The sequence below is a fragment of the Callithrix jacchus genome, chromosome 9 (genome assembly GCF_049354715.1).
Source record: "Callithrix jacchus isolate 240 chromosome 9, calJac240_pri, whole genome shotgun sequence".
Lineage (NCBI taxonomy): Eukaryota > Metazoa > Chordata > Mammalia > Primates > Cebidae > Callithrix > Callithrix jacchus.
In genome coordinates, this window is record NC_133510.1 from 67,123,368 (window position 1) to 67,137,951 (window position 14,584).

General features: G+C 48.0%; 2 protein-coding genes across 9 annotated transcripts in view; one reads left to right on the forward strand and one right to left on the reverse strand.

Moving 5' to 3' along the window:
• LOC118144243 (uncharacterized) overlaps positions 1-14,584 on the reverse strand; it is a 96,535-nt gene that overhangs the window by 69,455 nt on the left and 12,496 nt on the right. For 6 of the 8 annotated variants that reach the window (XR_008473849.2, XR_008473848.2, XR_008473847.2 and 3 more), the window contains one exon: positions 12,680-13,566. The exons of the other annotated variants lie outside the window; for them this stretch is intronic. The gene's annotated coding sequence lies outside the window, so the exon portion shown is untranslated. Of the gene's footprint in view, positions 1-12,679; positions 13,567-14,584 lie in introns of those variants that run through there. 8 annotated transcript variants of the gene reach the window in all.
• KRT84 (keratin 84) lies at positions 2,319-11,357 on the forward strand. Its single transcript, XM_035256696.3, has 9 exons — positions 2,319-2,907; positions 4,107-4,315; positions 5,162-5,222; positions 5,924-6,019; positions 6,932-7,096; positions 7,255-7,380; positions 7,880-8,100; positions 8,569-8,600; positions 10,226-11,357. Exons 1-9 carry the CDS (start codon positions 2,371-2,373, stop codon positions 10,570-10,572), a joined length of 1,794 nt encoding a protein of 597 aa, XP_035112587.2. The 5' UTR covers positions 2,319-2,370; the 3' UTR covers positions 10,573-11,357.

Here is a 14,584-nt window from a genome sequence, read left to right on the forward strand (position 1 = left end):
AATTTGCCAATAAACTGAATGTGGGAAAAGAATAAAAAAACAAAGAGGACAAAAGGATGACTCCAAGATTTCTGGCCTGACCTATTGCAGAGATAGTGAGGTTGGCAAGTGGAACATACTTAGTAGGAACAATTAGGAGAACAGTTTTGGTCATAAAGTCAGCCCTCTGTATCTGTGGGTTCTGTATCTGTGGATTCAATCAACTGCAGATTGAAACTGTTCCAAAAAAAATTGCATCTGTGCTGAACAAGTACACACTTTTTTCTTGTCAATAGAGTATAACAACTATTTACATAGCTTTTACATTGCATTAGAGCTATCATCCAGAGATGATTTCAAGTATACAGGAGGATGTGTGTGGATTACATGCAAATACTACACCATTCTATATCAGAGGCTCAGTGAGCATCCATGGATTTTGATATCCACCGGGGGTCCTGGAAGAAATTCCCTGGGGATACCAAGGGATGACTGTATTAAGTTTGAGATGCCTACATGATATCCAAATGGAGATGTTGGTTAAAATATGTGTGTAGCACTTACGGGTAGGGGGTCTGGTATAGAGATATGCCTTGGCACTCATGAATGAATAGTATTTAAAGTTTCGCGTCTGTATAATATCACCAAGGCAATGAGTCTAAAGAAGAGAATAGACACACGAGGATTGAGCCCAGGGACTCTGCAGTGTCTAGAGGCTGGGGATATAAGGAGGAACTGGCTAAGAAGACTGAAAACAGTAGCAAGAAATCAAGAGAGCAAAGTGTCTCAAAATCGAAAGAAGAATGTGTTTCAAGAGAAAGGGCATGGTCAGCTACGTGAAATACTGCTGATAAGTCAAGTGAAGTGAGGGCTAAGGACAGACCATTGAATTTAACATGGAGGCAGTGGTCTTGACGAGAAGTACACACTTGTTATTTTTTTCTGCTTCATTTCCCCCTTAGACATATAAACGATTGCTGGAAAAAGAAAATACCTCACAAATGAGCTGGATGCTTCCAGTCAAAAGCACACACCCCCTTCCAAGTAGAATTCCAAGCATCCCAAAGAATCTCAAGCATCCAGTCAAACATGCATTTCCCTGGGCACCGGACACACTAGAATAGAAAAGGTAAACACCAGCCTGGTTCAGGGTCCTAAGAGAGCTGCAATATTGATAACAATGATAATACTTAGCTGCTGGATGTTATCTTTAGCTGGAATGAACTTTTCATTTTTTATCCAGATGCATATTGTGTCTCTCTATCCTAACCAAAGATTCATCAATAATTCAAGGAACCTAAATGAACAGGCCTATAAATCTGCCCTATGGTATATTTGGGGGCTAAAAATCATGTAGTTAACTTTCTATGCATAAACTTTCCAATGCTTTGGACTCAAATCATGCCACAAAGTGGTGACTGCTGGAAGTTCTCAGGATAAATCTTCTACTGGGCGTGGTGGTGCATGCCTGCAGTCCCAGCTACTCGGGAGGTGGAAGCAGGAGGATAACTTGAGCCCAGGAGTTCAAGACCAGCCGGGGCAACATAGACTCTGTCACTTAAAAAAATAATAATAATAATTAAGATAAAGTGTTCCCTACTACCGTGAAGATAGAGGCTGTCTTTTTAATCTCTGTACCCTAAGCACCAAGCACACTGCTGGATACATAGTAGGCACTCGAAAACTATTGAATGAATGAATATCTCTGAGTGTCTCAAGTCACAGATGTGTCTAAACTAGCCCAAATGAGCTTTACTATAGATTCAACTCTCACATAAACAGCCATATGGCAGAAGGTTTTTTTGGTTATTTAATCGATCTACAGAGATGCAACAAGCTGTATTTTCTCCATATCACTTCCTCCTTGGAGATGTGCAGACCACATCTCTCTTTTGCACACACCCCTACCCCTGTAGAGGGTGATGTCTTCACGGATGCATCCCTTGGGAGCCTCTTGCTGGAGCTCTCGCCATCCTAACTTTCTGGTGGTTAGCCACACTTACAGTGAAAAAACCTATTGCATTTATGACCAAACCAAATTAATGTCCCCATAATGGCAATTGTGGTGACTTATGGGGAAAAATAGGACTATAATGTTTATGTGTTTATGTGTTTTTAATATTTATTGGTTTGCTGCTACAGCCCTCATCCTGATGAGCCTAGGTGTGTCTGAGTTAACTCACCGTCAAGGAGGTTATAGGCATGAAGAGTTTCTGCTAACTACCCAAGCTCATAAATGCCTGCAAATGGCTTTTCTCGTTTTTATGGGGCCAAGCCTCAGATCACCACACACATAAAAGGGGCACATGGGATCCACTAGCCTCAGAGGGACTCCCAGCTCCAGCTCGTCCATTCTACACTCGCTCTTTCACTCCCAACCAGGAAGCTGCCATGTCTTGCCGCTCCTACCGAGTCAGCTCTGGTCACCGGGTGGGCAACTTCAGCTCTTGCTCAGCAACGACACCGCAGAACCTGAACCGCTTCCGGGCCAGCTCTGTCTCCTGCAGGAGTGGGCCAGGCTTCCGGGGCCTTGGCAGCTTTGGCAGTCGGAGCGTCGTCACCTTTGGATCGTACTCACCCCGTATGGCACCTGTAGGCCCTCGGCCCGTCCGCTGTGGAGTCGGCTTCAGTGCTGGCTGTGGGATGGGTTTTGGTGATGGAAGAGGTGTTGGTCTGGGGCCTGGGGCTGGCAGCTGTGTTGGCCTGGGGTTTGGAGCTGGCAGTGGCATTGGCTGTGGCTTTGGCAGCCCTGGCTTTGGCTACAGAGTTGGAGTCCCAGCAGCCCCATCCATCACAGCAGTGACTGTGAATCAGAGCCTGCTGACCCCCCTCAACCTGGAGATTGACCCCAATGCCCAGAGGGTGAAGAAAGATGAGAAGGAGCAAATCAAGACCCTCAACAACAAGTTTGCCTCCTTCATTGACAAGGTACCTATGATAGCTGAACCTCAGGGTCTAGGAATATTAGAGCCAAAATGCACTAGGATCGTCTTTCCCTTAAAAAGAACTGGCTAAGTTCTGGGACTGGAACCTGACCCCAGATCTTTCAAGTGTCTACCTAAGGCATTGTGGGATGCTCTGCTGCAGAGCAAGGACAAGCCAGAGGCCATGCTGCATGGTAGATAGATTCAGACAGCGATGACATCTTCTGGAGGACAGAGGAACCTCCAGCCAAACTCAAGGGCATCTGGACACGTGTTCCATCTGGTCGCTTAGAAATGTCTCTGAAACAGGCTGGAAACATTGGGGCTTTAGCCAAGTGTTGCCTGATACATGTTTAAGAGGTTTTATTCTTTGAGATCCTTCGAAGTTTTCAGAGTTTCTAAGGCTGAGTGACTTCATCTGTCCAAGCTTAGAAAAGTAGAGAATGGAGTTGAGTAATTAAAAAGAAAAAGGAATTCAGACCCCCAGATGGGGTATCGAAATTCGGCCAAGTTGCCTAGATTCAGGGAAACTGTAGGGAGCGACCGCTAGTAGTCACTGGTCTTCAGGCACATGAGTGGGAACAGCGACTTGGATCACCCAAAAGAACTGACATCCCACTCACCATGCCTATGTGGAGATGGAATGGCTGTGTCTGAGAATGGAAGAGAACCTCTGTAAGTTTTGGTTTCTTCCTCTCTAAAATGAGGATCTGGAGTCAAAGGTCTCTAAGTTCTCTTCCAGCTCTACACGTCTCAGCTGAGATGTTGGGTAGCACTTACAATCAGAATTCCCACCTCTTAGTACCATATCCCACCCCAAATGTAGTTTACTCTGCTCCTCATTCTCTGCCAGGGATGGCTGGCATCTGTTTTCAGATACAGGCAAACCCCAGCTTAAACAGAATCAACCCTTCCACCTTCCTGATGAACCGGTGTACGCCTTTCTTAGAGGGTAGATAAATGAATAGTATTGAAGTGTTATGGTTCAAAACCCCATATTGGTAACTAGGCCTAGCTGAGCACAAGCAGGCAGTTGCAACCTGCCCTTCCAGATTCTGCTGAGTTAGAGGAGGAATGAAACTCAGCAGAGGAGAGAACGCTGTGGACACATGGTCAAGTCATAGCTGGCCATCTCAAGAACCTGGCTGAGGTGTGAACCCCCTCAAGCACTTCAAATGCCATTTCTGTGCCCTGTGTGTTTAGGTGCGGTTCCTAGAGCAGCAGAATAAGCTCCTAGAGACCAAGTGGAGCTTCCTCCAAGAGCAGAAATGTGTCAGGAGCAATCTGGAGCCACTCTTCGAGAGCTACATCACCAACCTGCGGAGGCAGCTGGAGGCGCTGGTCAGTGACCAGGCCCGGCTCCAGGCTGAGAGGAACCACCTGCAGGATGTCCTTGAGGGCTTCAAGAAGAAGTGAGTGACATCTGAGCCACACAGACCAACGACAGGCCTGGACTGGCCCCAGGCCCCAGAATCCACCACCAAGCTCAGATGAGAGCAGCTGGAAGGATCAGGGTTGAATGCTGGTCACCACATCAAGCCTGGGACAGGGGTGGTGGGTAGTGATACATGAACAGAGAGGAGGAGGCCCTCCTGAGGAAAAAGGTGCCCATGTTCAGCATCTTTTTCAGTTGGGTCCTGCTTGGTCATAGTCAAACGCAACGATCCTAAGTCATTTCTGTCAGAGGAGCATAGCAATAGACCAGAGTTTCAGATCCCAAACCCACGTTAAGAAAGTGGAAGAGCTGGGCTGGGCACGGTGGCTCAAGCCTGTAATCCCAGCACTTTGGGAGGCAGAGGCGGGTGGATCACGAGGTCAAGAGATCGAGACCATCCTGGTCAATATGGTGAAACCCCATCTCTACTAAAAATACAAAAAATTAGCTGGGCATGGTGGCGCGTGCCTGTAATCGCAGCTACTCAGGAGGCTGAGGCAGGAGAATTGCCTGAACCCAGGAGGCGGAGGTTGCGGTGAGCCGAGCTCACGCCATTGCACTCCAGCCTGGGTAACAAGAGCAAAAACTCCATTTCAAAAAAAAAAAAAAAGAAAGTGGAAGAGCTTTGGAGAAACTGAGAGGCACTGGCTTATGAAAGGTCGTGAAGATGCGACAGAGGGGATGGTGTGTTATCATGCAGATAGCAACAGGATCACATGCTCCTGCATGGACTGAAAGGTCTCGAGAGGTTCACTGGGGAATGGGGAGTAACTGGCTCTCAGTTCAGAGTAAGAACTTGCCCTCTTAACTTTTATCATCCCAGGTATGAAGAGGAGGTGGTATGTCGGGCCAATGCTGAGAATGAGTTTGTGGCTCTGAAGAAGGTAAGGGGGAACCATAGGCCAGGCCAACTTCTCCTCTGGACTGGCAAATGTTCCCAAGACTCTCAAGGAAACTGCCAAGGCATCCCTGTGGAGTCTGGGACTACTCACACCAAGACAGTGGAACCCCAGAGATCACAAGGAGTTTCTTACAAAGTTCAGGTTCAGCCTCAGATTCTTTAGGATTAGGTCACATGAAAGGAGAGGTGCCCATGTTCAGCATCTTTTTCAGCTGGGTCCTGCTTGCTCCATAGTCAAGTACAACAATCCTAAGTCATTTCTGTCAGAGGAGCATAGCAATAGACCAGGTTTTCGATCCGAACCCCACATTAAGAAAGTGGAAGCCTCCTCTGGAAGTCTCCTTGCAGGCCAGTCCCAAGCCCCTTGGTTCTTCTATTAAGGACTTTGGATATAGGAATTCCTAGACCACCATGTGCTAAAATGGTATCTTGGATGACCTAAGTATCTTGGATTATCTAGATTTTCCTTGTCTCTAACTGAACATCAGAAAATGTCCAGCACCTCCTGGGGAGATGCTGACATTGTAACAAGGAGAAGAGCAAACGTCACTGAGTTTTGCTTCTACCCAGCGACTTTAACCATCTGTGGGAAGTGGCTGCATCTTTGCATCCATCTCCAGACCCAGGTGGGAAGGTGAAGCAGTGCCCAGGCAATGAGCATTTATCCTTCTCTCTTTTATACAGGATGTGGATGCAGCTTTCATGCAAAAGTCTGATCTCGAGGCCAACGTGGATACCCTAACTCAGGAAATTGACTTTCTAAAAACCCTTTACATGGAGGTGAGGGCTTATCTTCTCTAGGGCATCCAAGGGGATCTGTGCTTGGCCTGGGCTTTCTGAGGGCTTAGTCTGGGCTAGCATATTTTCAAACATTTGCTATCATATATCTTTCCTCCCACTCAAATCTGTAAGCTCTATATGCCAATATATCTTCAAATGGGGAAGGGAAGGTGAGCAGGCTTTTCAGCAGCCTGATGCAGGTCAAACTCCTTGTATCTATGATCCAAATCCTTACTGGCCAATCTAAAGACTAGGATCTTAAAAACGTCACTTCCTGTGTATTGACCAAAAGACTGAAAAACTGATTTTCCAGGACAGGTAAGAAAAAATGTGTTTGACTGAATTAGCCAAACCAGCTGTCTTTTGCTTCATAAGCAATCTGCCCAGTGTGGTATAGACCCAGCCAGAGCTGAATTGCTAGCTATAAGTGAAAAAGGTGAGGAGAACCTCCTCTGAAACTCTCTTTGCAGGCCAGTCCCAAGCCCCTTGGTTCTTCTACTAAGGATTTTGGATATGGGAATTCCTAGACCACCCTGTGCTAAAATATTGTCAGATCTCAATGGTCTGTGACCAGCACAGCCACTCTGTGGATAATCTAAGAAAAGTTTAAGCCCTAGAGTGGCTCCCACTTTCTTCCATCGTGTTCTTAGGTCCCCATGGTTTCAGTGCTCACTGAGCAAAGTCGTGTGTTAAAGGGATGTCTCTAAGTACATCACGAGAGTTCTAAAGTCAGCCTGAGATGGTTCTCAGACATGCCTTTTTCTTTACTCTCAGTTCAGATGGTCTTGCTCTTTTATGAACGAATGAGTGATGCTCTCTGCCCTGAACTCCACTTCCTGGGCACCCTATGGCAGAGTCCCAGTCACTAAATGAGACTCTGAGCACATCTGTCTCCCCAATCCCCCAACACAGGAAATCCGGTTGCTGCAGTCGCATATCTCAGAGACATCCGTCATTGTGAAGATGGACAACAGCCGTGACCTGAACCTTGATGGGATCATTGCTGAGGTCAAGGCCCAGTATGAGGAGGTGGCCAGGCGTAGCCGGGCTGATGCTGAGGCCTGGTACCAGACCAAGGTGGGCAGTGGAGGCTGGGGAAGGGATGTAGGCAGCTCTGTGGGGTAAGACTCATATACAACAGAACAGGCCCAGGGAGGTCTCAGCCCCCCAATTCAGTGGGGGCTGTGATCTTGACCTAACCTTTGAACCCTCAAAATACCATCTTCTCTCCCCAGTATGAAGAGATGCGGGTGACAGCTGGCCAACACTGTGACAACCTGCGCAACACACGGAACGAGATCAATGAACTGACCCGCCTGATCCAGCGGCTGAAGGCAGAGATTGAGCATGCCAAGGCTCAGGTGGGCAAAGGAAAGGAGGGAAAGCCTCAGATTAGGGAGAAGCAGGGCTTCAGGCTTCGGGAACCCCCAAGTCTAATGAGGTGAGGAAGACCATCAAGACCCAGAAACAGGAATGGAGGCATCAGTCCAGGAAGGCTTCCTGGGGGAGAAAACTGTGGAAGGGAAGGAAAGCTTCCCACATAGAAGGAAGGGGCTAGGGCAGACCCAGCCTGAAAGGAGGTACAGAAAGAATAAGTTTACCCTCTAGATGCCATAGCTCTGGGGCAGCTGAAATCAGAAGTGGCAAAGTCAGTGGAGATGGAAGCAAGAAAAGCAATGCCCCACCCCATAGTGACATCAAACTACAGGATCTCTGATGCCTGGGAAAGCAGCCACCATGGGGTCCATCCCTGCCTTGGCCCCAGGCTATGTTCCTAATAAGAGGGACGCTATTTCTGACCCAACCTGGGGATGGATGCCTGGCACTGCCAAAGCCCCCTTCAAACTGCCTTCCCTGCAGCGTGCCAAATTGGAGGCTGCAGTGGCCGAGGCCGAGCAGCAGGGTGAGGCGACCCTCAACGACGCCAAATGCAAGCTGGCAGATCTGGAGTGTGCCCTGCAGCAGGCCAAGCAGGACATGGCACGGCAGCTGCGCGAGTACCAGGAGCTGATGAACGTCAAGCTGGCTCTGGACATCGAGATCGCCACCTACAGGCACCTGCTGGAGGGCGAGGAGAGCCGGTGAGTGCTCTCCATTCGGCAGGAGGGTGGAGTGAGAGACTTGGGTATCTAGAAAGACTAAGCAAGGGGAGGGGACAGTGAAGAACTGAGGAAATATGCAGTCTCTAGAGGTGACAATCCCTTCTCTGCATACGTTAGTTGCATTGCCCTTGTCAGGGAATTGGAAGAACGCTCTAGATCTGTGACTCTCAAATGCAAGCCTAGACAAGCTGCACCAGAATAACTGGGAGTTCTGCTTGGCTGGTTAGTTTGCTAAAATTACTACTGATACGTTTCTTTAAATATTTTAATTTAATGGTTTTGGGGTAGGGTCTAGAACATGTAGCTTTTCAACGCTCCCCAGATGTGTGTATAATCAGGGGTGAGAACCACTGGTCCACAGATCTACTCAGACAAGAAATCCTTTCATAGCAAATAGGTTTCCAGGAAACAGTGCATGTGAAATGACTGGCTTCTTTCCCTTTCCAGGCTCTGTGAAGGTGTTGGACCAGTAAACATATGTAAGAAACTTGTAATTTTTTTCTCTTCACACATTTGTCTCCTCTTCAAACTTCCTTTAAACTCAGTCCACACTGGGGTCAGGAGCCTTCTGAGATGGTCGGTCTGGTCATGACAGTCAGGGGAGCTGGGACCATCTGGCCCTGGACTGGGAACACCTCCTCAGCTGAGGTCTGAGATCTCTCCAGAGCCTGCCTTCCCCAGAGCAAAACATTCACAAAGGTTTGCAAGGCCTCCACAGTGGAGGACAGTTAGTCCTTTTGCTTTGAGTGGACTTGTCCTTCAAGGGAACTATCTAGGGGACTTAGACGGAGTGGGAAGGCCTCTGCCAGGGGAGGCTGTCATCCCCTGATGGCAGGAAATGCAGCAAGGCCTAATGGAAGTCTCCCTGCTGCTGCAGCCGAAGCATGGGTTGTATCCAAAGCATGCAGGGCAGTGTGCCGGACATGGGATGCTGGGGACACTAGCAAGGCGGACCCAGCCCCTGCTCTCTAGAAATAGAATCTTCTTGAAAAGATGAGTCCTAGCCACCATCAACCTAACCCTGGAAGGATTCCAGAGAGAAGAGCAGATATTGGTATCCCTGTTTCACCCACCCAGAGAAAATACATGATTTACCAGAACTCACAAAATAAACCAGAATTCAAACCCAGATTTCTGACTCCAAAAACACAAATGAACAGTGGCATGTGGTGGAACCGAGTGCTAAACCAGGTGCGTCAGACAGTCAGAGCTACATGTACTTGGAGAAGAGTGTCCCTCCCCACTCCCATGGAGGCAGTGGATGGGCGGGGGAAGCCAATGGCTTTCTGCAGGAGGTCAAGCTTGAGTGAACATCGTGGGTGGCAGGAAGGATTCTGGGTAAGACAAAAGGGCAGAGAAGAGTGAGTCTCTCCATGGATAGGGCTGGGCTAGCAAGATTTAGTTGAATTCAAGTCCTGGGTCATGGAGGTATGTACAGGGGAGAGCAGAGGGCTACAGAGCAGAGCCACCAGTAGGTCAGGAGAGAGGTGACAGGGACTAGTGTTAGAGGGAGTTTCTGTGTGCTGGGCTAGGGGAAGTGTGGGGACCACCAAGGGGCATAATACAATTGGAAGAGAAAAGGGCTGCCATGGGTTTATGGAAGCTACTTCTCTAGCTATCTGGATAATCCAGCTCACAGCCCTACTGGACTTGTGCCATATGTAAATGACAGTCAACCTATGGATGTATGCAAACATCTGGGGAATGGGCTGAATTTGTCATTTTAATCTGGATGTTTGATTTTTTTGTTTGTTTGTTTGAGATGGAGTCTTGCTCTGTCGCCAGGCTGGAGTGCAGTGAGTGACATGATCTTGGCTCACTGCAACCTCCGACTCCTTGGTTCAAGTGATTCTCCTGCCTCAGCCCCCTGAGTAGCTAGAATTACAGGCACGCGCCACCATGCTCAGCTAATTTTTGTAATTTTAGTAGAGACGGTGTTTCACCACGTTGGCCAGGATGGTCTCGATCTCCTGACCTCAAGTGATCCACCCACTTTGGCCTCCCAAGTGCTGGGATTACAGGGAGGTGCAAAGCAGGGGTAGCATGGAGTTGGGGGACTGGGCCCCGGTGTCGGCAGCCTCCCTGATGCTTTCTTCCTCCGCAGCTGTCAGCAGCTCCCGGGGCGGCCTGGTGTGTGGCCCTGAGCCTTTGGTTGCCGGCTTTACCCTCTGCCGTGGCGGGGTCACCTTCTCAACCAGCAGCAGTGTCCGTGCCACCAGCGGAGTCCTGACTTCCTGCGGCCCAAGCCTTGGGGGGGCCCGGGTCTCCCCGGCCACTGGGGACCTGCTGAGCACTGGCCCCAGGAGTGGCTCCGTGCTCGTTGGTGAGCCCTGTGCCCTCAGCGTCCCCTGCCCCCTGCCCGCAGAGAGGGGCTTCAGCAGCTGCAGTGGTGGCCGCAGCTCCAGCGTACGCTTGGTGTCCACCACCACCTCCCGCCGGACCAAGTACTGAGAGCCCAGCCCCAGACCTGCTGCCCGGAGAAGAACCAGCTCCACGGCTCCTGCTTCTGCCCCCAGGGTGTGTGGGCTCTGGGCCTGAGGGTCTCCAGCTCCCCTTCCTGCCAGGAAACCACCCCTCAGCTCTCCCCCTGCTGTTCTACCTGGCCCCGTATCCCCTCCGAGGATTTTTCACCATGTAGATGCTCCACTGGCAGTTCCAGCCAAGCTGACTTCTCCCTGACTCCCAATTTCTTTCCTTTGGATCACTCCTCTCTCAGTCAGCAACAGCGTGGAGAAATGGCTCATTCACTGCAGTAACAACAATCAGTCCGGTGCCCTCACCACCTGTGACTACTGGTTAACTTGGAGAACGGAGCTGACTGTCCACACTGCAGGCATCCTTAAATCCACATCCTTCACTTCCTTCCTCTTCCTTTCCCTGGCAGGAGAAGGTTCTTTCCTTCTGTCTCTGATTGATTCAGAGGATCCCAGTCCTTGGTGGCCCCGGGCTCCCTAAGCCCCGAGGTAGCTCTTCTCCCAGTGCCTTCTGTCCTGCTGTTTCTCTTCCTGGGTTGTTGGTATAACTCTGGCATGTGAGTCCACAAGGTGGGGTGCAGGCAGAGAGGCGGGCTGTACAAGGCTCCCCGTACTCCTGCCCCTGCTCGTGGTGTGAGGCCCAGCCCTGTCCGCTGCAGGGTGTGTCTGCAAGCTCCAAGGAGGCCTGGGGGCCAGGTGGGGTGGGGTGCCTGTGTGCACTGCTCTTTGTGTTTCTGGGTTTTCAATAAACTTGCCAAGCTCACTTCACAGGGACTCTGGCCTCTCCTTCCGAATCACACTGGGGCTGGGGTAGCTGCCTCCTAGACTCCACCAGACCACAGCCTGCCCAGCTGAGGAGGAGCAGAGACTGGTATCCTGGGCAAGGGGGAGGCACTGAGGAAAGAGGGCACAGGCCCTTCCCTGGAGGGGTTCACAGTTCTGCAGGGCATAGGAGAGGTAGCAAAGGCTCCAAAAACAAGTGCCAGCCAGCCCACTGCCTACTTCCCCCCGCCACCGGGAGTAGCCTTGTGCTCAGAGGCACCCTCCCTGACCAAAGTCAGCCCTTCCATTTATTGTTCCCCAGGTCTCACCCAACCTCTGTTCCTCTAGCATCCTTATAGGTCCTTCCTGGTCTTTCTGTCCCCACTCTTGTCTCCATCACGATGCTGTTAGAAAGGCCTTTCTCACATAAAAAGCTGACTGTGGTTTCCCCCAGCTCATATCCATCAGTAGCTCCCCACTGCCTTCCAGAAATAGCCCAAGCTCCTTAACACAGCATACAAGCCCTGTGTGATCTGCCCGTAGAATCCCACCCCCAGCCGTCCCCGCCAAACAGCCCACTTCCCGCCTCTCATCTTTTAACTATTCATCCAACAAACATTTGATAAGTGCCTACCACGTGCCAGGCATGATGCTGGGAAAATGATAATGGACAAAATTCAATCCCGGCCCTCGAAGAGCTTACAGTCCTGTCTGATAGATAGACAAGTGCCAAGCACTGTATTAAGAGTAGAACTCATGCTGTACTACACAGACAAGACGCCCAGCCCAGACTTGGGGCATCATTAAATGCTTCCTGAAGGATGTCGTGTCCCAGCAGAGATGCGAAGGATGGTGAATTAGCCATACCAAGAAGGAAGAAGTGTCCTAAGCAGAGGCAACAGCATGTGCAAAAACCAAGACACTGGAGAGAGCAGAAGTCTGAGGATTTGCCTGGAGTTGAAACCGACCGTGACAATACTACAGAGTGCAAAACATAGCATCAGGTGGGGACAGGAGTCAGCCAGGGCACAGTCATGAACGGCACCCTGGGCCAGCTCCACTGGGGCATGTCTCACAGTAGGAATGCTTTGCAGGTTGACCTCACTCAAAGTCAGTTCTTCCAAGGGAGCAGGAAGCACATCTCTCATGTTTATATGTTCTGCATTGCCAAGACCCCTGCCAGCACCCTGAGGACCTACAGGTTGCCCTGCTCACAGCCTCAGGCCTTGCCTGATGGTGGGGCCGCCAGCCACCGGCCCTCCTGTTTCCAGGGGCTCATGACGTCCCACCTTATCTTCTATATGCAAAGTCACACACACCTCTTGGGAGCAATTTTAATATTTGAAATTTAAGAAGTCATCAATGTGCCCATAACAAAAAGGAATAGACAAAGGAGAGTCAATAACTCGAAGACAGATCAGTAGAAATTATCCAATCTGAAGAATGAAGAGAAAATACAATTTTAAAAAGGTTCTTTTAAGCTAGAGAAAAATAACACATTACATATAGGAGAATTACAGTTCAAATTATCATAGATTTCTCATCAGAAACCATGAAAGACAAAAGACAGCGGCACATCACCTTTAAAGTACCAGGGACTAGGGTGGGGGAAGAACTGTAAACACGGAATTCTACAGCCAGCAAAAGTATCCTTCAGAAGCAAAGGCAAAAAGAAAACAAAACCCACAAAGAAACAAAAGACATTTCAGATGAAAGAAAACTAAGAGAATTTGCCAACTGCAGACTTGCAAAAGGAAACAGTATCATATTGATCATTATGAGGGAAACATAATTTTGGGAATGAAGGAAGAACAGCAGAAATGGTAAATATCTGGGTAAATATAAAATGTATTTTTGTTTATTTTATATTCTTTAAAATACATATGACTACTGAAAATAAAAACGGGGCCCGTTGGTGGGGTTTTAATTCATGTAGATGAACTATCTGTGATGACTATCACACAAAGGGAGGAAGTTCTATGTAAGTGATAAAAATTACCTCTAAGCAGACTATGAAAGAGTAGATTACATACGTTGTATCTCTAGAGTAGCCACTAAAAAGTAATGCAGAGAGATATACTGAAAAATCAATAGAGGTCAGGCGAAGTGGCTCATGCCGGTAGTCCAACCCTGCAGAAGGCTGAGGCAGGAGGATCACTTGAGCATGGAAGTTCGAAACTAGCCTGGGTAATATGAGGAGACCCTGTCTCTGCAAAACAATAATAATAAATAATAATTAATAAGTGCTTTAAGTCATAGAAAAGAAAAAATCTTGATATCTAAATAATCCAAAGAAGATAAAAAGGAAGAAATAGAGAAACAAACATCAGAAGGGCCAAAAAGAAAACAAATAATAAAATCACAGACCTTAAATAAAACAATATGAATAATGACATGGAACATAAATGGTCAAAACACGCTGTCAGGGATAAAAAGCTTTCTTTTACCCATTGAGCTTTAGTGCTTGGAGTCTGTAAATTAAACTGACAAAAGACAGATTAACAGAAGTAAAGTTTAATGGCTACTGTCTCTGTCTGTGGTAATTTATGTCACTATTAATCTCATTTAATTGACATTATAGAGCACACCACACCAAACAGAAAAATATACATTCTTTTCAAGTGACAACAGGGAACATTCACCCTGATAGACCTTGTAAATTATGTAGCCAATCCTGCCTGAGTAGCTCTATATCTACTAAGTATGCACCGAATGTGCAGTTTTAAACTTTCCCACAAAGAAGAATTCAGACCTATGTATTTTCACTGGTGAATTCTATCAAACATTTAAGGAAGAATTCAACCCAGACTCCTTCAGAAAACATAAAAGGAGGGAAAACTTCTCAATTCCTTTAGAGATCAGCATTGCCCTGATACCAAAACCAAGTGACATTGTAAGAAAAGAAACCTTCACGAACAGAGATGAAAAAAATCCTCAGCAAGGTATTAGTAAAGCAAGCACAGTAACAAAGGAAAGGATAATAGATCATAACCAATGAGAGTTTAGCCTGGGAATGCAAAGCTGGTTCAACTTTGAAAAGTCTATTCATGTAATTCATGATATCAACAGACTAAATAGGAGAAATAATATACTTTATCTTGATAGAGGCAGAAAAAGCATTTGAAAAAATTTAACACCCACTCTTGGCTTTAAAAAGACAACTCTCAGCAAACCAGAAATTGAAGGGAATCATTTCCAATAATACCATTTAATTCCAAAGGGTGCAT

Coding starts and splice junctions, on each gene's coding strand:
- KRT84 (XM_035256696.3), top strand. CDS start 2,371: ATGTCTTGCCGCTCCTACCGAGTCAGCTCTGGTCACCGGGTGGGCAAC. Junction 5,223..5,923: donor AGTTTGTGGCTCTGAAGAAG/GTAAGGGGGAAC, acceptor TCTTTTATACAG/GATGTGGATGCAGCTTTCAT. Junction 7,097..7,254: donor AGGCCTGGTACCAGACCAAG/GTGGGCAGTGGA, acceptor TTCTCTCCCCAG/TATGAAGAGATGCGGGTGAC.